Source organism: Ambystoma mexicanum, chromosome 14 (assembly GCF_040938575.1).
Source record: "Ambystoma mexicanum isolate Mex_15411 chromosome 14, UKY_AmexF1_1, whole genome shotgun sequence".
Classification (NCBI taxonomy): domain Eukaryota; kingdom Metazoa; phylum Chordata; class Amphibia; order Caudata; family Ambystomatidae; genus Ambystoma; species Ambystoma mexicanum.
This window is the reverse complement of record NC_090940.1, coordinates 617,007,395-617,030,502: the sequence shown is the minus strand read 5'-3', so window position 1 is coordinate 617,030,502 and position 23,108 is coordinate 617,007,395. Positions and strand designations below refer to the sequence as shown.

The 23,108-nt window shown below is 45.0% G+C and overlaps 1 protein-coding gene across 4 annotated transcripts; it reads right to left on the bottom strand.

The window, feature by feature from the left end:
* Window positions 1-749: 749 nt before the first annotated feature.
* On the bottom strand, window positions 750-22,918 carry ERG28 (ergosterol biosynthesis 28 homolog). 4 transcript variants are annotated; one of them, XM_069638040.1, is made up of 5 exons: window positions 22,835-22,918; window positions 13,038-13,205; window positions 12,692-12,782; window positions 3,999-4,117; window positions 750-3,315 (listed from the first exon to the last, which is right to left on the bottom strand). In XM_069638040.1, exons 2-5 carry the CDS (start codon window positions 13,168-13,170, stop codon window positions 3,227-3,229), a joined length of 432 nt encoding a protein of 143 aa, XP_069494141.1. In that variant the 5' UTR covers window positions 13,171-13,205; window positions 22,835-22,918; the 3' UTR covers window positions 750-3,226. The 4 variants fall into 4 exon arrangements, with proteins under 4 accessions (XP_069494141.1, XP_069494142.1, XP_069494143.1 ...); XM_069638041.1 differs by having other exon boundaries at window positions 22,839-22,913; XM_069638042.1 differs by having other exon boundaries at window positions 22,822-22,852.
* Window positions 22,919-23,108: the final 190 nt, after the last annotated feature.

Here is a 23,108-nt window from a genome sequence, read left to right as displayed (position 1 = left end):
TCCTTTGTACCCTGAATTCGTAGAGGACTTGTTCCTTCTCTTCCTTCGCCGGGCCTGCAGCACATCACTAGCCCAAACAGTTCTATATATTTCCACCTGTGCAATTACACCCTCCTGCATTTTCTTATTTTCTATCCCTCTTTCCCATTCCCCACATCTATTTGGCTTTTACCCTGGAAAATGAGAACGATGAAAAAGCACAGATGCAAAAACATTGATCTATAGACATGTCACCATACAAACCAGTAGGGAAGCCTATAGGTATTTTAGACGTAAACTCTACCTGCAATAGATTAGAATCATGACAATTAAAGGTTACCGCCAAAGGAAAGCGGAGCAGCTCTATTCTACGGTGGGCGGCCACTCATTTCTCGTGACGTGTCATAATACTGACTGGTTAGTTATTGAAATAAGAGGAATTTGCCTATTGATGAACTGGGAGTGCAGCCCTTAACCACCCTCTCAGCTTCACTTTATTTCACCCTTTTTTCAATTTTCTCCCAACACCATCCCTCCGGTCCATGGAGCTTTCCCTGACCTTTCTTCGAGCCCATGAAAGTGGGTTTACACCCAAATCAATAGGGAAGCGTGCCCACTTAATCAAGAATAGAATGGAAGCAAATGTGTAGTTAGTTACAAGCACCCAACCTATGTCTACAGCCAACAGAGACCAGATCCAACAGGTGTTGTGTGCCGCAAATGCCAGTAGCCGGGGTACACTTGCCCAAAACACAGTACACAGACACCACTGACCTTTGTACACAATTTAATATAAAAACAAAATCAAAAATAATTCCATTAGAAACAACACAAGCAGGACAAGGGCTGGTGCGGATGGCACAGTGCTTTCATGTGTGCCACTTGCCCTGTACCCAGGCATGGGCCGAGCACGACATTAGGCACCTTGCACAAACATTGGGGTAGGTTGCATGCCTTTTCTTATCTGGCCTTATCTCAAAGGGTCCAGAGTTTTTCTTTCAATTTTTTTTTTACAGGGAAGGTGTCGCACCCCCTTCCCACCCATTGTGTTGCACCCCTTTGAAGTGACCCACGTTAGAATTTCACCATTGAAAAGGCATGTCACCGCCAGGGAGGTGCACACTACAACACATTGTGAGGTATTCATGTCTATAGCAAGAGATATTTACAATCACAGTTACAATTGTACCGGCATCAATTAAATTAAAAAGCACAATGGCACAGTGTGGAGATCAAGAGAGAGAGAGTGTGAGTATGTGTGTGTGTGTGTAAAATGGCAATATATTGGTATGAGAGAACAGGAGAAATTAACCGACAGTAGTAGAGGAATCCATAAAATGCTATGGACAGGCACGAGTCACCGCACAGGTGGACTGCTGGTAGAGAAAGAGGGCGGAGCTAGTATAGAGGAAAATGCAGCAGCAAGTAGGGAACACTGCCGGAGAAACAAGGGAAATAGTATTTGTGCAGCAGAAATTATCAAGGGAATGAAAAAGCCCTCTGCCCAAAAAATACCCCATTTGAACACTCACAACACATTTAAAAAAAAAAAGGTTTTCGGTCCAAGTTCAATTACAGCCTTGTGCCGTTTATAGACGTGGCGACATTACTCAATGGGACAAAAGGAGCTGTAAAAACTTTATAGCCCAACTTGCTGCCGCCATTTTTGACCAATTTCTTCCCAAGGTTGTTTAATGGTCACCCTGTTGTCTGCATTTAGGAGGATATAACATTTCCAGCAAACATCATCAGGTTCTCTGGCAGACGCTACCCGGCTTCATTGGACGCCCAATGGTATGTCATTTGAACCGACAAACCAGCTAACATGAGCGACTATCATTCCAGGTAATCATCTCAAAAGCAATGGAAGGTTTTGACTAAAGAGGAGATATCCTCCACTTAATTTCAGGTGGCAGTCTGTTAGATATAACAGCAACCACTTAATTCTTAATGATCTCTCATCGCTGGCTTCTCAAGTATGAAAGAAGTTTGCCACACTTTTACCCAGTGCAACCGTCATCAATAAGTTGAGTCGCAGCTTGAAAGACTACAGGCATGTTGTCCTATCTTGAGCTCAATCTTAAGTAATGCCCATGGCCTTTGGTGCAAGGCCCAGAGGCCGCATTCTCTACTTTGCAAGTAAAAGTGGGGCAGCAGAGTTATCCATTGTCTAACCATCTACCTGAACGCCCCGATATTGTTCCGAATCGACAACGTGCATGCATTTTGCTCTGTTGCAGCGTTCAAACCTGGCCAGACCCCAGTGTGTACAAGTGGTAGCTCATGAATTTATCAAAATACCAGAGGAAGATACAATGCAGACTATCACTGTCAGCATGGGCCACGATCTGGCAAAGTAACCTGGGATACACTGCATGCTTTCTTGCTATCTGCTGGATGTTAACTTCGCCGAGCAGATGTCCATTTTAGTTAGACCATGTTGGAGGAGAGGGGAACCATTTTTGTTACGCCTTCTAAATATCATGACTGAACAGGTCTGGGAAGGAAGACCAAGTACGCCTGCCCTCATCTTTGCTTGTTCTGCATGCTTGCATATCCTATGTTGTCAGACACAACAAAGGTAGGGAAAATTGAGGGCGCAGACAATGTTGCCTGGGTGCGAGTGGGGTCATTCTTTCTCTCTGGCTTCTTTGATGCCAAGTCAGGATACCCCAATACAGTCTTTAAAAAGGGAACAATGTCCTTAACCAGCCAGAACGAGTAGATCATGAGTCACTGGTGGAAACAGAACAGGTAAGAAATAAGATGCTGGTTTACGGAACACAGTGTGGCGGATCCGAGAAGGAGCTCAGTTCTATGAAGAATTGGATACAGGAGCACCTGCAGTAGATAAAGGGAGGGAGACTAAAGGAGATCTATTCGGTGAAGCAGCAGATGCTCGGACATAGAGAAAGGATTCTAACAAAACAGAGCAGGAATGTTATGTTAATCTGCTTTTATACAACGCCAAACCCAACACAGTAGTCTTAGGGTGCATAAGCTGGTCCCTGGAGTGGCGTACTTTCCCCTGCCAGGGGTATCCAGACCTTGGTCTGCTGTAGGAGAGAAAATGAGCAAGGGCAGATAAGAGGATGGCAAAGTAGGAAAGAGATAATACAAAGGGAAGGAGGAATTCAGCAGGGGGAGAATGTTTTGTGATAGCATGGTTGCAGGTCAGCCATTAGGTGGACCATAGTTCTGGGAAAGGTAGGTGGTGGATGAGTATAGGTTGGCACAATGACAGTCTTCAGTTAGTCTTCTTGTTGCGAGGCACAGCCTGCTCCTGAAGCACCTCCAGGTACTGGAAGCCGATCAGCATCCCCAGGACGGAAAAACCTGCAGCGAAAGAAGTGGAATAAAAACAAAGTAAGCTACTATCTTCCATGCTACAAACCAAACGGGGAGGAGAGTCCACATTCAAGCAGGTGAAGACAACAGCCCTGTACAGACAGTTTGCTTGAATGTTGGCACTGTGCACGCATTTGGTCTATGTGTGTGAGATGATGAGGCCTCCTATGGGTCCATCGACCCGCTGAAAGAGCAGAGTCAAATCAGGGGCCATCCCCACTAAGGCAGAGTGTGAGACTAAAACACAGTCCCTCCCGCTTATACTAAGGTATGGGGGACCTGGTCCACATTCAGAAAGTTAAGATAAGTAAGCAGTGGCCCATGTTCAGATAAGTGAGATGACAAGTCCCTCTCGCAGACAGGTGCATCAGAGAGTGGGGAAAACACTCAGCAAGAAGTGAGGGAGCATTACCCACGTGTAAACAGACTAAGGACACGCAGGTCCACATGTGGACTGGCAAAGTGAAAGGGGCAAGCATGGTCCCACTGTAGAACCCAGTTAGCTCATGAGACGATGCTGGCATATTTTGTTGCCAATGCTGATTGTGCTTCTTGTGCAGCCATTGGCAGCAACCTTGAGGTCAGACATCAGCTCTACCCGCAGTGGATCATTACAGAAGGGAAAACAAAAAGAACCTGTACCAAATCTTACATTACCGCCTTATACTTACTTCCAACCATCAGGGGAGCCATGACACCGATTGTCAGAGGGGCCGTTTTATAAATGAAGACCTCAGACAGGAAGTGAACCACCGCCAAGACGAAGGACCAGAGGGTGATGTGATATAGCCTGCAGGGATAAAGAGAAGGGGGAAGGCCAAGGAATGAAGGGGACCATGGTTTGGATGGAAGAGACATGCCAAGGGGATCGGGAGACACATCAGTCAATGATGGAGAAGAGATAGAGAGGTGTTAAGTATTATTTAGGGGAATGAGGGGAAGGTGAATGGATCGAGGGAAGTGTGACAATACAGGAACAAATACAATAGGGTGAATTACGTTGAGATTCTACAGTGAGGATATATATCATATTATTCAGAGTGATTGAGACAGAGCCTCAGGAGACACCGCTCCACCTAGAGATATGGACTGATACAAACTGGGAGACAACATTAAAAAGAACTCTAAACCGCCATGCCACCAAACATTTTCCAGGCCTTCAGACCGATACACCCCACCCAAACACAATGCAAAGAGCTGCTGCACAAGGATAATTCCAGGCGTAAAATCCAATACCTGGCCAAGGATCTTGGTGGCAAGCAGGCTTACAAGTACTTCTTACTGGGGTATGGTTTGTGTCTCAGACGACTTAAGCAAGATTCATCCCGAAACCAATCCCGCCCCACCCTCAGTGACAGGCCAGAAACGGTACAGGGCGGCATGTATAAATGTCAAATAATACAACATAAGGCTTCAGGTCTGAACACATGGTAGTCGTATGATTGCATTGAGTGAATAGGGGTGTTGTTTGCCGCATTTGTTATTTAATTAAGTTGGGGAGTGGTTAGAGTCTCTGGATTTTCAGGACGACTATTTAATCTCCCCCGAAAATAAAAAACACATTAGAAATCCTTAATGTTGACAACTGGAGGTCGACATTTCCAGAACAAATGTCTTTCGTTTGGTGCGACTAATGCTCTGCTACTTTTAGCTATAACATATTGGTGGCCGATTGAGAGCCCCATCAAGAACTCTCTTGCCAGAGAACATTCCTGGAATGCGCGAAAGCTTGCACAATGTGGGATTTCCAACAAAGTCCAAACCGCCAACTCATCACAAGTGCCTTACAGACAAGAATACTGTCCCCCAATATACTGCATACCATGGCCTAAAGGTACTTTTTTATTACCAACTAACTCTGAGGGCACTGCTTTTTCACTGGACATACCAGTGCTCCTTGCTGCGTCTATGTCATGCATAGACAGTTATATTTCCTTCTGTCTCCAAATGCAGCCCATCATTGAGAATACGTGTGAATTAGAGTGACCTCGTTTTTGGCTCAATCCATCTCCAACTACCAGCCACTAGGCATCCACCTAGGACCCAGCCCTGTGCAAGGTCAGTGAATGACCATTAATCTGTGAAAACTAGTTATTTTAATATATTTGTCCTGTTTCCGTGTATACACGTTTAGTACATTCTAAAAACTTACTGCGCTTTGCAGTCCCCTTTTCTTTAAAAATCCTGTTTTTGTAACTTACCTCCGCTTGACTCCTTGTAGGGGGACCACGCCTTGGCTCCAGAAGAAGGCTGTTACCCACAGAAAGCCGAAACGTCCCAGGACCAGTGCACCCATTGGTGCCCCATGGTCTTACTGGTAAAACTTAGAATGATTATTCATTTCCGTGACGTCGACCTACCATAGGGTCACCCTTTAGCCTGGCTATGGCAGACCTACCCAAGGTCTTCCACCTAGAGTAATGACAACATTTATGCTCTATCTAGTTGTTAAACTCTGTTAAACTATGATGTACCATTAGGACACTAACATGTATTAGAAGACTTTCCATGAATGTGTTTGCCTGTTCTTATTTACTATGAGAAGTATATCCTTGACCAATTTGTTTTACTTAGTTTATGTTTGCAGTTTAGTGGACTATTGCTTTTTTGTACTCACTGACCACGACTGTTGTTTTGTATGAGAATTGCACATCTGCACAGAGGGGAATAGCAATGCTATCCCATGAATATGCAAAAATAGTAAATATGGCAGCAATATATTGAAAGTTGAAGTTAATACTGACTGAATTTTCAGTCTGGTTTTATATTGGCACTTTGTTTCACTATGCACTTTATTCTACAACAATATGCTGCTATTTAGAGATGAGCTCGTAATAAAATTTAAAATGTAATATGTATGTTTTAAGCAAATGGAATTTAAATAAAATATTCATGTTTTTCAATTATTGTTTGGTTTATATGGCCTGATCTGTGATTCCGAATTTTGGGGGCCCCCTCTCTCCCCAACCCATTGCCGGTCACCACTTTAACTTGAATTTTGTTTCCGCTGACACACTCTCTGTTCACTACATTTGTTACTTCCTCTTTGTCAGCGAAGTAGAGGTTTACCCATCTTTTGTTTTGCTTGCAGCAATATATTGAAAGCCGTAACAAATATTACTAAGAATAAAGTGCATGTTTTGTTTTGATGTACACTTATCCATGACCAGACAAAAAGTTGAGTTTGCCATGGATTGTTACTACAAAGTTGATTCAACTTGCATTGAAATAAGTGGCAACGTTTGACTTTCACAGCCAGGACAAACCCTCTCTTTAGGATATACCTAATCTTGGTGGCAAGCAGGCTTACAAGTACTTCTTACTGAGGCATGGTTTGTGTCTCAGACGATTTAAGCAAGATTCATCCCGAAACCATTCCCGCCCCACCCTCAGTGAAGGCCAGAAACGGTACAGGGTGGCATGTATAAATGTCAAATAATACAACATAAGGCTTCAGGTCTGAGCAGAGACCCCCTCCCCTGCTTAATCACAACATCTATGAATTATGAGCTTACATTGATAGAGTGGGCACAGGTCCCCTTGTCCTCGGTCACCACACTACTGGAAGAACCTAGGACTCTGGTTTGTTGACAATTTACTTCTAGTCTGGGGGAACACCCCTTTGTACTGTGTCTGAAGACCTGATCAGGCTCTGCAGAGCTTAGAGTATGGGTTTGGGCAAGGTTTCCCTCGGTACTGTTTAGAGCACGCCAGAATGTGAACTTAGACCTCTGTTCTACGCGGGTTTCACTTTATGCATGAATCACCACATGCCTGGCCTAGAGCTTTGCACCAAGTTAGATAGTTACACTACGCAGGTGAAAAGTCCATAGACACCCACCCAGTTCTTCATTCCTACCTATGCTCTCACCCAGTAAGGGCCAAGTTGATAATTCCTCATGAAGCTTCCCAAACTTCTGAAGGCGGAGGCAATAGATGCAGAATCAAATCTCGAAGTCACTGGTTTCAGTTACTGCAACAAGGGCTGTTTCTGCAGCAAGGCAGGTCTCAGTGGCTGCAGGGGGCACCACCTGCAGGAGGCGCCAGACTGGCTGACAAGTGGAAACTCTGGTCTGGTTCAATGGAAGCGAACAAAAACTGAAACCAGATGATGGTGAAGTGATCTGGAGCCCACTTCACCCCTTACTCAGGAGTGCGAAGACAGGCCAGCTGCCTCATTTCACAGCTGCTCCAGGTTAAGGCTGGTTGGCTTTAAAAAATAAAAGTGGGATCAGAAGGACACATGCCCTGTTAAGGGGCCCCTCCCATTCCAAAAGAGCTTTTGATTGCTGTACTCACATCCCCTTTATGCCAGTCCAATTCTGGCAAGTACAAGCTTGCATTCAGTAAATAGGGGGATCGTTGGCCTCATTTGTTATTTAATTAAGTTGGGGAATGGTTAGAGTCTCTGGATTTTCAGGACGACTATTTACTCTCCACCGAAAATAAAAAATACATTGGAAATCCTTAATGTTGACAAGGGGAGGTCGACATTTACAGAACTAAGGTCTTTCGTTTGGTGCGACTAATGCTCTGCTACTTTTAGCTGTAACATATTGGTGGCCGATTCAGATCCCCATCAAGAACTCTCTTGCCAGAGAACATTCCAGGAATGCGCGAAAGCTTGCACAATGTGGGATTTCCAACAAAGTCCAAACCGTATCTCTGCAGGGAATGAATTTCTTGTGGACAGTGCCCAATACTTAGATTGGGCTGGCATTTGCCCAATCCGGAGGGGATTATCACCGTACAAAAGACAGGATCTTTTTAAGACCAATCTACGATTCAAGTCCTTTGCACACAAGCATTTCTGACATGAATCCATGCAATCTCTGTGCGACTGAGTTATTCAGTCAAGAAGAGCAGCTTCAAGACACTCTGCACAAACTTTTGGCGAGATCTCCAAAGCTACCACACCCTTTATGAAAGGTGGATTCCGAAAGAGAATGTTTCTTCTGTGGATGCCATTTTCAAAGTCATCTACCTCAAACAGAGTCCATGATTGCTTAAATACTCTGAGGAGAAGGGTGCATGGAGATGAGCTTCATTAACGGAAGAGAGACAAATATTCCGGCTTGAATATGTTTTTGAAGCCACCCCGTGACCTCCAAGACGAGTCTCCCCGTGACCTCCAAGACGAGGTGGTTCAGATTCTTACACACACCACCACTGCAAGGTCCCATCTAAACAAGCAAGATGGCACTTGTTCTTAATTGTGTAAGAGGACCAGCCAACCATGGCACTGGGCAACTGCAAACTACATTTATTCTGTCAATGTTCACGTAAAGGGTGCGATTCACTAGCAGGAAGGAAGACAGGCCGTGTCATCTTTGACATTCGGCTGATGAATGGGAACTGAACCATAAATGTAGGTTGAGACATTTTTCTAGGGTATGGTCACTCACCATCACATTGTTTGCTGTGAAAATCCAACCATCCACATGGTGAACACCTTCCTTCGTAGTTTGCAAGTGAAGTTCTTATACACCTTTTCGCCAATGCCTGTAAGGTACCATTTTCTTCCTAACTTCAGGTCCAGCGGGAACTCAGATCCTCCAAACTCGTCTTGTCGAGTCTGCCTCGCCAATCGGATACTCTTATTGAAACTAACTTTTTATGGACCTTAGACCCCCAAATTTCCTATGACAAACCGCAAACTCCCTCGAGTTGCCTTACCCCTGAGGAACTGATGGCCAGAGTGTGCTAGGCAGAAAGAAGACTGTCTAAGGGCAAGGACAAGCTAATCTCAAGTCGAACACAGGGCTGTAAGCCATCCCCGAGATTGGAGCCTGTAAGGGAATATGTTCTTTTAATTGGGGTCCCTCCATAGATGGCTATGGAACCTCCACAACATTTGCTGAGGTTTGTTTCCAGACCTGACTTTTTGAAGGTAAGTAGAGCCTTTTTGCTCAACTTACCTTGCTGGTCTCATCTGTTCCGAGTCCCTTTGGCTATCTGCGAAGTGGGACCCATCCTGGCCATAGTGTCTGGTGTTGGGCAGATGTGAGGACAAGAGACAGTCCATAAAGGCACAGTCCTGGCCAGTGGTGCAGATGCTTACTATTGTAGGGCTCGGGGGTTACCCCCAGCTCAAATTTAGGATAAAGCTATTCTGTGAGGTGCAGCTGCCCAGCATTTCCTCCGGGCAAGTCCTGCTCCTCTAAGCTGAGCGCCTGAAGATCCTAGTCAGTGCTTCAACCCCTGACCAGCGGAGCCATCCAGTCCCGACCCCTGCTCGAGGATCCACCCCTTGGATATGTCCCTGGACCACCCTGTGGATTGACCAGCTTCCTCCTCGGACTCTTCACTGTACCAGTCACTGTTTTGAGCTCAGCCTTGGAACTCTGCAGGCCATCAGCTTGTGGCCCAAAAACAAACCTGGAAAGCAACAGCTTCTTTCTAGAACGAAGATGAGTCTTACAGAAGCAGATTCTGTCTCCACTACAAGGGACACCTTCCGCCGTCTGCGCATGGTGAACTTCACTGCTGTCCACCTTGACAGCGTGTTAGGGGTTTCCTGATGTTGTGGGACTTGTGGTGGTCTTCATCTTGGGATGCCGGGTTCGTCCACCTGCCAAGCCAAAGGAATACCCCGCTCCACATGTTCGGTATGTATTATCCTCATTGTTTGGTTTACTGGCCAAATAAAAACAAACAATTATACTAATACCTTTCCACATACCCCAGCCATAGGGACTAAAATCCTCATCCTACCTTTCTTGTGCCGTAATTGTGTTTCTCCCCTTAACTGCCGACTCCATACCAAGGGAACTTAACCCCATTCTCCTTAACAGGGAAAGACTTTTGAAGTGTTAGGGGCCTTATTTCATTATGCAGCGCGATTGTGTCTGCTGTTTTCTAATACCTTAATTTCAACCGTTTCTGAATGCCTTAGTTTCACTTGCTTTCCTGCACAAGGTTTACCTAGGTTTCTTGCTTGAATCCTCTATAACGGTTTTAAAAGTAACGCTCCAGTGTTCTTTAGTAGGAACCCCCCATGGTGATATAGTAGTGGTTTGGCAGAATTGCTTGCCTATTCTTTCCATTTCATAGAGCAGGGCGCAATCTTTGCACCCGCCAAGATCCATTGGCTAGTGATATTGGACTCTTGGTGAGTAAGAAATGGTGTGACGAGTGTATGCATATAATTGAAGCGACAGGTGACTTTTAAAGGTGGGCTAGTAGATTGCAACTTGAATTTTTCCACCTTGTTGTAAAGTGTATGGAGCCCTAATAACAAATGGAGTGCCCTGTGTGTCCACTACACCCCCCGACATCTCCTGAATCTACGTCTTACTGCTCAGTCACCTAGCTAGACTAAAGTGTCTTTGCCCTGCTTCCTATGATGGGGTGGCCTCTCTGAGTCCTCCCCCAGGACTGGTTCTGAAAATCCATTTTACCAGAGTGCGACACCTCCCTTTTCTAGCTACCACACCAGAGTGAGGTTGACGGATGGGCCAAGGTCCTATAAAAAAAAGTGAGTTTGGGTGGAAATTCAAAAGGCTATCAGTGTTTGGAGCTGGCAACTGGTGTTTAGAGTGGTGCGCATGAAGAGGGGAGTTTGGAGTAGGAGCAATTAGTGGAGGAGCTAGGAGGCCAGAGTGGGAAATGGCACTGAAGAGGATTTGAGAGTTTAAGGAGCTGGTTGGATTCACTGAGGAGAGAATTGCACAGGAGGTTAAGGAAGAGATTAGTGTGTGCAACGAGGAGGTTGGTGAATATTTGAAGGTATTTCTGATTACGAAGGCAGCAGATGACCATTCTAAGAAGGTTTCCCAGACCTCTTTATGCAAATTGTGGGTACTTTGGGTTCTCATCCTAAGTTACCAGGGGAATCCAGGTGTGGACTCCTTGCTAACTGTGCTTAGAGAGGCACAGCTCCACCTCACTGATGAGGCCCAACTAGGCCGAAACGTGTGTCTGGGGTTGCTGTTGGTACTCTTGTTCAGAAGAGACTTGCCTACCATTTCGGTTCTGGACTGCGTGTGGGACAAAGAATGATACGAGTATGGAAATTTCTCCTCTGTGAAAAACAGTGAGCTAAAGCAGGTTGAGACCATCCTGGGGGCCACCCACCCAAGAACAGGTCAATGAGCCGTGTCCGTACCTTTTTTGGTGAGACTAAATAGAAGCGTGGTAAATATCTGGAGGATGTGATTGGTGGAGTTAAAGAGGTGATTAGCGAACACCTTAAGGAGAAAGTTATGTTACAAAGGTTGGTAGTTGAGACTGAAGAGGTGGTTAGAGTTACTGAAGGATCGCGATGTTGTTGGCATACTTAAAGAGGTTGGTGAAGATCTGAAGGCAGGATCAGTAGCGGGGGCTGTGAAGATTTCTGGAGGAGGTTGGAGATTATAAAGAGATTAGTGCAGATAAGGAGGAAGCGCTGGAAGAAGAAGTTCACAAGAGTAAGGTGCAGGTTGGTTAGTGTAATGAGGAAGGGGACTTTAATAATGAGCTTCTGCAAACTATGAGAACACCTTAGCAAAGCGGTTAGCTATTCATGTCGAAATCTTGCACTTTGTGGATAGTCCCCTTTAATTTGCTACAAAGTGTTCACCCGACCTCTCATTCCATCCAGGTGCCCATGATCTCTTCTGGAATACAGGGACTTTGGAATGATTACCGACACAAACAGTGCCCTACATTGGATCACACAAGGCACTATTTTGTGAATGGGTTTCCTTCCCTCTGTGGTGCGTAGATCACCAGAAGGCATTTGGGAGTCATTTTCAAATTGAGATTTTCCAGGAAAACCTCCCAAGAGGTTATCTGGGATTAGCTGAGTCTCCAGGGTTCTACATTTTAAAATGTTGTCACAGATTGCACCTACTCTGGGGATCATTACCAGGGCCTTCACTGACAGTCATCCTTTTGCCTAAGGTTTTCAAGTCGAAGCACGCCTCTTGGGGCAGGTTTCATTGGATACTGGCAGTGATGAGGCAGTGTACTAATCTTTGCACTGTAATTCCACTGAGCAGTGTCCTCTGCTTTCTGAGTCTTTGTAGATGTTGGTCTGGATATGGGTTGGGAGGGGCATAGGAGTGGAGAAACAGCCATTTCATCTGGGTACCGGGCGCTTTTACAATCACAGCAAGCAAGCGTTCTCACCTTAGCACCAGAAACAGCCTTTGTCAGATGGCCCCCAATGCCAGCTGTCTTCCCAAGCGAAGTATTCTTTTTTTGTCCTAGACTGAGCTCTCCACTAACCTAAGTAACAGCCCTTACTCCTTTCTACTCCCAGTGATGAGTGTCTTCATCTCATGTTAGCTGCAGGTTTTCCCCTAATCCCCTACTCAACACGTCCCCCAAACCCTGAACAGCAAATCTTGCCCAACAATCTGTGCCGACAGGTTAAACATACGTCTTGTTCTGGATGTCGATGGCACATGCACAGCGGACCAGTGATGAAAGCAGCGTCCAGATCCCAAAGGTACGAGCTTGAAGGCCATTTACTGTCAAAGAGAAAACAAAGACCTTTAAATAATAGAGCCCCTCACTGTACTCAGCTCCTAGGAAACAAGAGCATATCTGTGCCGGCTGCAGGGACACAGACACACACCTCCCCCACCGGGTGCAATAGTATCCTATGCCCACTCTTGATGCCAAGGCAACAAGAGTACCTGACACACAACTGCCCAGTGTTCACCTCATCCCCATGCATGACACTGCCCCCCGCCCAGGTCCGTTTGTCTATGCAACCCTCTTACCCAGATTTGGTGTTCCAGTGTAGAGCTTCTCAGAGAGAAAGCTGTGGTCGCGGAAACTCTGCACAGTATTGCCCACCGCGATGATGGACACCATGAGCAGCCAGCTGCGGAGAACGTTCAGGAAACGACTCATGTTCTCCTGGAATGGAAGCGAGTGCTAGTAAGGACCTAGTGGGAAAGAAGAGGAGAAAGCAGATAAGGTAGTGAGGCCCCAAACAGGCATCCAATGTGGGAATCCGCGGCTGGGAGGCACAGGAGGGAGAGGGTTGAATATACAGGTCACAACACAAGACATTTCCAATTCCAATGCACGTGACACTTAAGAACACTACTTTTTTGCATGCGCCTCAACCTCACTCAGACGTTTCTGGCCTTCTGGAGATCTTGTGGCCTTCCAGAGATGTATAGAAATGTGCAAAGAATAGGTGCTTGCGATTTAAGCCAAACCGCATCAAAGCATTGTGAGATTTAGCTCAACCACAGCGTCATCACGTACTGAATGTGGACACTAAAGATTTTAGGATTTGAAGCCCTACCTTCGAGACTGTTGAGAGAGAGAGAGAGAGAGACCGAGACCGCATGACCGATAACATGCTGGATGGACCCTGTCAGCGCCAAAGTAAAACTGCTGGCTCTATGTCTGACTTCAAAGCTCTAGGCTTTCATCACGTGGATAGGAGCCATACACAAAAAAACTGGAAGAGAAAACAATTCCCTGGGTGAAGACGGAAGGTGAAAGAAATGTTACGAAGCTGCTGTATAAGCCCAGGTGTTTTTGTGACTTTGATAAAAGCCCACACTGGGGCTCCCATTTCCTTCACTTTGCAGTTTAAATCCTTTTTAGAAGACCATACATGATAAGTTATTCACAGCGAATTAAAGCAGTAGTGCTCTGTTAATTGTGAGAGGAACGAATGGCTGCTTTATTGCAGTGCTGCCAGCTCGGGCAGTGAAAGTGTTAAGTGACCTCCTCCCCTCAGTTAACCTCCACAAGTTGTGCACTACAAAAACAGAAAGGAAAATATTAAGAAAAAAAACATGTAGTGGCGGTCATTGCCTATGCAGAAAGCTATGGTTTGAGACCAGGGCTGATATCGTTTTTTCAATAAAGGGGGAAGCAAACCAGTAACTTACAGCACTCTGTTTCTCATTACACAGTATAATCCTGAGGAAAAACAGCTATAGCCTTTGTATTATGGACTTCATTTCATTCACGGTGCGTCACTCTTTCTCAACTCTCATGCTGGACTTCCTTTGCATCTTGTACTCATGGTGCCCTGAATCATGCTGTTCCCATCTTCATCCTGTATCCTGGCTTGCAACATTATGTGTTACTACTGACTTCTGCAATTGTATTCACTCTCCACTCTTGCTTCTCCACTCTTTCTGACTGCTTACTCTCTTTTCTCTCCTCCTTTCCCTTCTCCCTTTTCCTATCTCCTCCCCTTGCTTTCTTCTATGCACTTACACTATCAGAATTGTCCCTGGACCTAATATGATGGCAACCTCGTCTGTATCCTCCACCCTCCCATTACTGTTTTTTTCCTACCCACCACCCCTCCAGCACTATCTGAAATGTTGTCAGGCCTAGTATGATAGTCGCTTGTTTTGTTCCTCCCCTCCCTTTCTGCAACCCTCTCCCTCACCTTTTATTTTTTTCTCCGGCTCTACCAGAAATGTCGTCAGGCCTAGTACGGTAGTCGCCTGTCTGTTTACATTTTCTTCCCACTCTCCCCCTCCCTTCCTTATCTATGTCTTAGCTCTTGCACTATCTGAAATGTCGTCAGGCCGAGTACGATAGTTAATTTCACATCCTTACTGTTCATGGCCTGTAATGAATGTGGTTGTATTTTCCCTTGCCTTGAAGCGCTTTGAAACACATTGTGTATAGGCGCTATATAAATAAACGATCATATCATATCATAGCTCCTCAAAGCAAGGTCTGATTAACTGGTGAGTATTGTCTGCTCCTGTATTTGTCAGCGAGAGGAGGATTATATGTGGGGACAGTAAGAAATAAAACTTCCAGCTTCGGGCATGGACAAGGCAAGCACCTCACCTCCTGCTGACAGGAGTATGGAAAATAAAACTATAGCATGTTGTCGTCAAGAAGAAAACCAAGCAAAGACTTTATGTTTAATGTGTTAAAGCTTGCCCATTTTACCCTCACGTGTAAAAGACAACATTTCAATGAGAAAACAGAGCCCTGCGTGCCACCTGCGCCCTGCAGGAGGAATATAATGAATTAAAAGTGAAAGAGCATGAAGAAAAAAAATAAAATTTCATTTAACTCAGGAAGAGAACTTTCTGAGCTGAAGAAAGATACTAGATGCCAATGCGAGAACAAATATGAAATGGAACTTGTTGAGTATCTCCCAAGTGCTATGAATAAAGCAAAGACTGGGTTAATTATCCCTGGTGTGCCTGTTGGGACCATTTGTGCTTAGAAGGAAGTGAAGGGGCCTGCTCTAGGCTCATGCAGCACCTCCTAGGCAGCAGTAAAAGTGAACAAGAGATTGGACCATAAACTGCCAGAGGAATCCTAATGTGACCCAATTTCACTCACGGTTTTCAGGGATATGTTAAATGAAGACGAGCACAGAAAGCAAGGAAGCAAAAAGGTGACAAAAGAAGAAAATGGAGGCCAAAATCATCCGCTGCGCATGGTTGCTTCCCTCAAAATAAAGCAACACAGTATGAGTTTTTCAGCTCCCCCACAGGCAGACCCCAGGATGCTCATCGCTGACCACTGCAATGGTTATCTAGCCAAGCACAGAGGTTTAGAATGATTTGTTCTTCTCCTTCTGATTCTAGGCCCTCCCTCATGAAACCCTGCGAGACACCCTATCAAAGCCATCAGCCGTCAGCGGGTGTCCACATTCAAAAGAAACCTTAAATAATTTCCACATTTCCTACTCAGAGAGACCTGCCTCATTGTCCTCCCTCATGAGGGCATGAGAGGTAACCCGCTCATCAGAGCCAAGTGTGTCAGTGCGGGTGCAAAAAAAAATGTTCAACAAAAAAAAACATTAAGTGACTGGGATGGGGATACCATCAAGCAAGAAAACATTTTTTTCTTATTTGGGCCCCAAATTGTTTTATATTCTCTACAAACTGCAGCTGCCATAGGTTTGTTGCATTATTTGAGTCAAGTCGGAAAATACGTTATGTTTTGAATTGACTGTGTAGCAATGGTTCTAAAGGCTGTATGATCAACACAGATGTATTTTCAGACAAAGTCCATTATTACTGGGAGGTTGTTCGGGAAAGTTAAAAATGAAGAGTTTTTTGTTGTTGCATATCACACAGGTGGCTTTAAAAAGGGTTCTATCGCATGTTTTCCTGGGTGCTGCATTCGTGTTTAATAGTACCTAGCGCTTGTCACATTAATCTTTCATTTTCTATGTGCCTATCCACGTCTACAGAGCACGGTATGCAGCAAGTTAAGTGAGAAAAGGCTTACATAGGCACAGGCAAAATCTGTGTTAAACAGTCTTTACAGCCCTTGGACAAAGCCTTAAACGGAAATATACAGACATGAAAATAAACCTAAAACTAGGCAGCACAGATACCTCTGACCTAGAGATTGACCCTGCAACCTACTGTGTACAGTACTGAATGCACAATCAAGGCCATCTGTGCTCTAATATTGCTGGTCCCTAAAACGCTTTTACGACCAACTCTTACAGAAAACCCTAAAGTAGTCACTGAACTGTGGTGTCAAGACTGACCATGAATGCTGTATAATCGGTGTCAGCTACAGGAGCAGCAACACGAGCACACCAGGACCCCACGCACTCAACATCCAGATTTAGTCAGCACTGGCAAGCTCCTCCAACTTCCTCACAAGCATGAGAACAGGCCCAAATACCGCCAGGTTGTCTTTACTGCATGGGGACAGAATGGGTCAACACATTACATGGACTCAACGGATATTCAAGCAGAAGTTCCAAGTTTGTAGTTTGACTGAACTTTTTACATCTAGGTGACCATGCAATGACTAACTTTGGAATCTGCAAGTGCAAACCGGACCCCCTTGGGGTGTAAAGATAAATTGTGCAGCTCCAGAAGATCCTGTAACCCACGAGGCTGCTGCCCCTACCTCCACCCAATTTCTATGGGGCCTTCTGCTGTTGAAGCAGAACTGCCCTGTCTCCATTACTGGGATCCCACACCCTAGTGAAGAGGGAGTCGGGATCTTGCCACCCCCTACCGCGCCCACCAAATTCAAGACAAGACGAAAAGCCAGACAATTCTGCAACCACCCATTCTATTTCGATGAATCCCAAATGAATCCTAAATGTGCCAATGATCGACAAATACACTGAGAGATACCCTTTCAGCCAGCCATACAGACCAGGTGCAGTACTAATGTATTCATGCCTGGATGAAGATCCGAAGACTATGGCCAGAGATACCTACATGGACAGTCTGGACTAAACACCAAGAAGCCATGGCGCTGATGTTATTAGAGACCCAAAGACATAGCAGCATTAGACATGAGGTACACGTGCAATCCGCACTGCGCTGCACAAACATGCAGTCAAATACATGAAGAACATGAGCGTACAGTTCTCTAGTTAGAGGACAGATACATATACATACTGTCATTGCTATTATTATGTGTTTATGTTTATTGAATTTATATAGCGCTTTAAGCCAAAGCGCTTTACAATACAAAAGTGAGAGAAGCATATTTACAAACATGAACAGGTCATAAGAATAATAAGTAGAACTATTTACAAGGGGGAGAAGAGGGTAGAGGAGGGGGGGTAGGTGAAGGGAGTTACAGTGTAGAATTTTAGGTAGGGGAGAGAAAGGGAGGGGAACGGAAGGGGGAGTGTTCTGGTGTCCTCATTGCCCTTAAGTAGTATTTGTTACCATTTTAAGGTCAGAGGGGAAGGAGAGAGGATGGGGGGAAGGGATGGGGGGCAAGGGTAGGAGGGGAGGGGTAGGCAAGGGAAGTCAGGGGGGTGAAGATGATGGGCTTTCAGGGAGTGGCGGAGGGATGAGTAGTTAGGGACATTTTGTTATTAGCCAAACGCAGAAACCACAAGTAATAAGAGATCCTGATTGAGATTGCTTATGCTGAAAGCCAATAGTCGCGTGCACATACAAGAGTCTATATGGAACCTGATCCAACCACATATAGCTAACACATAGAGAATGTAGTGTAACATGGACAATGTAGAGACCTCATTATAAAGGGTTAGGAAAATTACTGCAGGCCTAAAATTATTGAGCAGGAGAGAAGCTTAGCCGATTCAGGCTGGACACGGAGCAAGACGCATGAGACAGAAGCTACAGCCAAGGTTACGAGATATGAAGACATTCCAATACCCAGACGACAAAGGAACACGCTGCACAGAAGTGGAATAAATCCACATAATTCGGAGCTGCAGAGCTCAATTTCATAGTCTCTAGACACACTGAAGCAGACACGACAGTGACTGTGGTGAAAAGGAAGAGCCAATCCCAGGCAGCCAGGCACAGGTTGCAACAAGTATGCAACAATGCGCAACAAGCAGGTCATGGTCTCATAGGCAAAGATGGTGCACACAAGTTACAATACCGACACAATAATTCACCTCACCTTGAAAAGGTGCACCGTGAGCTGAGGACCTCTTCGGGTCCTAGGGCTGGGGACATCTGCTCTAGCCAATCACAATTTAGTACCCTAGGGGTGGGTAGCAACGGACCAGAACCAATGTTAAGCCCATTATTCTGCAACAATGTATTATTCTTTTTTTTATGTATTATTATTCAGCATTTGGTTTTACACTTGAAAACCTTAAGCTTGTAAAAACAAAAAACAAATAATTTGAATTTAGAACAATAATACAATGAAAAAACCAAGTTAAAAGTAAACAGCAGACCACTAAGGAAGCAGAGAAAGATCATTAAAAAAAAAGTAATAACTTATCAAGACTTGAGTTAAGGTGAGCACCAAGGTCAAGCGCAACAACTGCCTTTCTATCTGATACAGCTGGTACTTCTGTCCACACTAATACCTCTTTTGAATATTCCAGCACAACTAAAATCAGAGAAGTACTTTCACCTTGGAGGATTACTGACCAACAGTCCTCTATTGTTCTCGTAGTGAACTTCAGAAAAAATGTACCCAACATCTATTTCTCTGTAGACTTAAGTTTGGGCAAGCCATGATCAGATGATGCAGAGACTCCTTTTTCCCTTTACACCATCTACATGTGTAGTCTCTCAAGTCTTTGTCTTTTCTTGCTCCTAGAACTTCTTTAGTGGCCATCAAATTCATCCGGAGTCTCAAACTCAATTCTCCGAGCACTACGAGGACATTTTTTCATATATTGCTGAGGGTTTCCTCTTGCCCTGGAGGCCAGGTCTTTCTGTCCATATAGTTTTAAAGAGTGTACGTTATCTCCGATATAAATCCAGAAGTTTTTTTTTTTTATTTTTACAGGATTTGTCATTAAGCTTGCTTCTGAAGTATTCAATTCGGCAAGAATATTTAGACAATAATTCTAGTTTTTAGTATGTGTCCTGTATCTCCTTTTAGAGTTTGGTACAGAACTCTAAAACCACCCTCCAAGTTGTTCAAGAAACATTTACGGAAGAAGGACAGAGTTTTCCATTGCATAGTTGCAAATAGAGAGTTCAACCCCAGTATATAGCAGACGACCTACTGCGATTACTGCCATTCTTGATGGGAATATTCTGATGTTATTGAAAGCCAAAGGGATATCAGAGATTAACTGATTAAACATTGTTGGAGCCAATCAGCATCCTTGTTTTAGGCGTATTGTTAATATGGGGTCAATGAGGTTACCTGATGCATCTAACAAGGTATTATTTAGATCATTGGGGATAGGACAGGCCAGCCACCTGACATGCGACAGCCAGTAGAATAACACATATAGGTTATCATGCTCCTGACTGCCAATCCCACACTGCAATAGGTTTTTTGGGAACGGCCCAAGTAATGACGGAGTAGTGACATGTTTTCTTAACAAAAATGGCCTGCATGTCATTTACTGTGTGACATGCTGGAATTTTCATATCGATCCCCGTTGGTGTTGCCTGTAATAAACCACAGTTTGAACTTGTTGTCTGAGTCCTCCGTTTATTCTGGGGAGTAAGTGAGGCCCTCCAACTCCGCTGACCCCCAGTATCACTCCGACATACCTGGGAGTCTGTCCCCAACACTAGATAGCAGCCACTTGCTTGGTAGGTTAAGCATTTATACTGCCGAACGTTGGCCTATTGTGTGCCCAGTCCTATATCAAGATGAACCTCCACAGGAAAGACCGCAGAATTCTCTAAGCAGGGCTGTATGCTCTCCAATTGGAGGTGGTAGTGCATTGCAGCTCAACTGGGACGCAAAAAAATGCCCAAGAATGCACTGAACTCGGGGCCTGCCTTAATCCAAGAAGCATCATGTGCTTTATGAGCTCCTGCCTCATCTAGCCCATGTTCCAGGAATCCCTGTGGTGCTCAGCTCCAACAGAACTAGAGTGTGAGCTTTGCGGTTCTAGAAGCCTGCAGGACTATTTTCAAAATCACTTGCCACTAGCCGTTGACTCTTGCAGAATATGAAAAGGTGTGCTAGGTGCATGTGAATAATTGTCTGGTAAACTGTAACAGTTGTGAAACTCGAGACAAGGTCATGCTCTCATAGAGCTTCGTTTTAGACCCCCGTTACACAACACCAGCACTCAGGACCAATCTGACTTTGAGAGACTGCAAGCATGTTCTGAACCCCAATTTGGTCTCTGGCAAAATCCTTCAATAAGATCTGCGATGCTGCGTGAGGAAGCCCTAGTTGGTTTGATTGTGTAGCCTGGCTTTTCATAGAGCACGAGTCTTCACAATAATACATACTCCCTGAAACTACGCCAGTCCTTAATTAAAAGGGCAGGTTCCATTGCTCTAAGAGGACAGCGCCCTCCCTCCCCCTAAATGAGATGAATCCACCACCAGTGGATGTCGATTGGGAATGGTATCCTGTAGGTGGAAAGAAACTTGCCTCTTGAATGAAATAGTAGAGCTTCCCTTGGAAAGGACAAATCACCCTTTAAAAGGGGAAACCAAAATCCCCACCATGAACGGCTCTGCCCCGTTAAAAAAACAAAAAAACTCCATTACAGTAACAGTTGCAAGGCCACATTGCCATGTCTTTATGGAAAGCAAGTCAATATACGAATATATGGCCAGACTGGCGACATCAAAGTTGGCCAGTTTAGTCATGTAATAACATTGGATTACTTTACCCTGGATGCCAAGTAAAAAAAATGCCATGCCACATTGAGAATCACCCACGAAGGCTAGTCTAGCAATGCAGCAACACTCATCAGGCTGTCTTTGCCCTTCATACCAGTAAACAAGAAATGTCATGCCTCAATAAGAAAACCCAATTAGACTGCCTGCACCAAAGGAAGCAGGTCTAAAATAATAATCCTCACCATGCTTTCTTTACCATTGATGCCCAGTAAATAATGCCGTGCTGCAGTAAGAATGTAGATCCAGACGTGCAGCCCCAATGAAAGCTACCCATGCAACGTTTTAACATTTATCATGCAGGCTTTACCCTTCCTATCAATGTAAAATGCCATGACACACACAATAAGAAAACCTAACTGGACTGTCTGCACCGAAGTATGCCAGTCTGGCTACATGATAGCATTCATTTTTGCTTTACGCTGTAAGCCCAGTATAAATGCCATGCCACCATAATAAAGTATTGCTAGTCTGGCTGCATCAATGTTATCCTGTCTAGCTATGTAATACTCTTCATGTTTGCTTTATACTGGATGCCCAGTATAAATGCCTTGCTAGCACCCCACCCCAAAATCAGAGGCCAGCTCCCCCTTCAAATGCTCAGTCCGTGCCTTAAGTGATCTGACTAATCGAGGGGGTTGTGCCCTAAATGATGGGTATGGCGTTTAGTGTCCTCAGCACAGGACAATAAAAAAAGAAAAGTCGTATTTTTTTTATTTTTTTTTTACTTTTCCTACGCTGGGGATTCGAAACCGCCCCTGCCTGTGACAAGCCAGTGTTGCATTGCCATGTGCCATTTAACTTGTACTCAAGTGGTTTTGTTTCATTCAATATACTGCTTGACACAGCTTTATGTGTCAAGCAGCCAACTGAATACAACAAAAGAAATAGCACAGCGCATGCAACACTGGCTTGTCACAATCAGGGCTCAGGTTCCAATCCCCAGCACGACACAATAAAACAAACAAATATATATACATTTTTCTAATTTTAATTGTCGCATGCTGGGGATTCAAACCTGAGCCCTGCCGCTGACAAACCACTGTTGCATCACACTGTGCTATTTCATAGGTGCACCATTTCTTTGGTTTTATTCATTTGCTTGAAACGTTGGTCAGTCAACTGAATGAAACCAAGGCAATAGTGTTGGATTTCGTGTTTTGCATTCAATAGACTGCTTGACCGTCTGGTGAATGAAATAAAAGAAAATCGAACACCTATGGAACAGCACAGTGCAATGTGACACTGGTCAGTTTGAATACCCTGAACAGAAATAAAAATGGGCTGTCGGTAGTGTGAGGCCCGGCTCCATTAAGGTTTTGGGAGACTGCCAGTGCTTAGCCCCGGCTCACTTAAAGCCCAACACGCAGCAAAGACTGCTATGCACACAACATGCCCTCTCTCATTCTCCAGCCCAATCACACAACTCCTTGAATGCACACATACCTAAACATATACACATATTCACGCGGATGCAGTCAGACAACACCCACTTGCACGCACCCAAACACATCACAAACATTGCACCTACCACCTGCACGCACCTACCACAGGCCGACAATACTAAGCTACCGGAAGACCCGCCCCCACGCCGGACTGACAGAAGAGGACGGCTCTCCTGTCACTCGGCGCCACGTACGCTGGTAGCGTAATGACGGGAGGCGACGGAGAACGCACTTCCTACGACCCCCCTCCCCCCTTCATCATTACGCTGCGTAGAAAAAAAAAAAAACGTGCCAAAAGGGGGACGCATAAATACGGGCCCGCGGCATGCGTATGGATCCGACCACAGAGTACGTTGATGGAACGTGACGCAAC

Coding starts and splice junctions, on each gene's coding strand:
- ERG28 (XM_069638040.1), bottom strand. CDS start 13,170: ATGAGTCGTTTCCTGAACGTTCTCCGCAGCTGGCTGCTCATGGTGTCC. Junction 12,783..13,037: donor CACTGGAACACCAAATCTGG/GTAAGAGGGTTG, acceptor TCTCTTTGACAG/TAAATGGCCTTCAAGCTCGT. Junction 3,316..3,998: donor GGCTCCCCTGATGGTTGGAA/GTAAGTATAAGG, acceptor CTTTCGCTGCAG/GTTTTTCCGTCCTGGGGATG.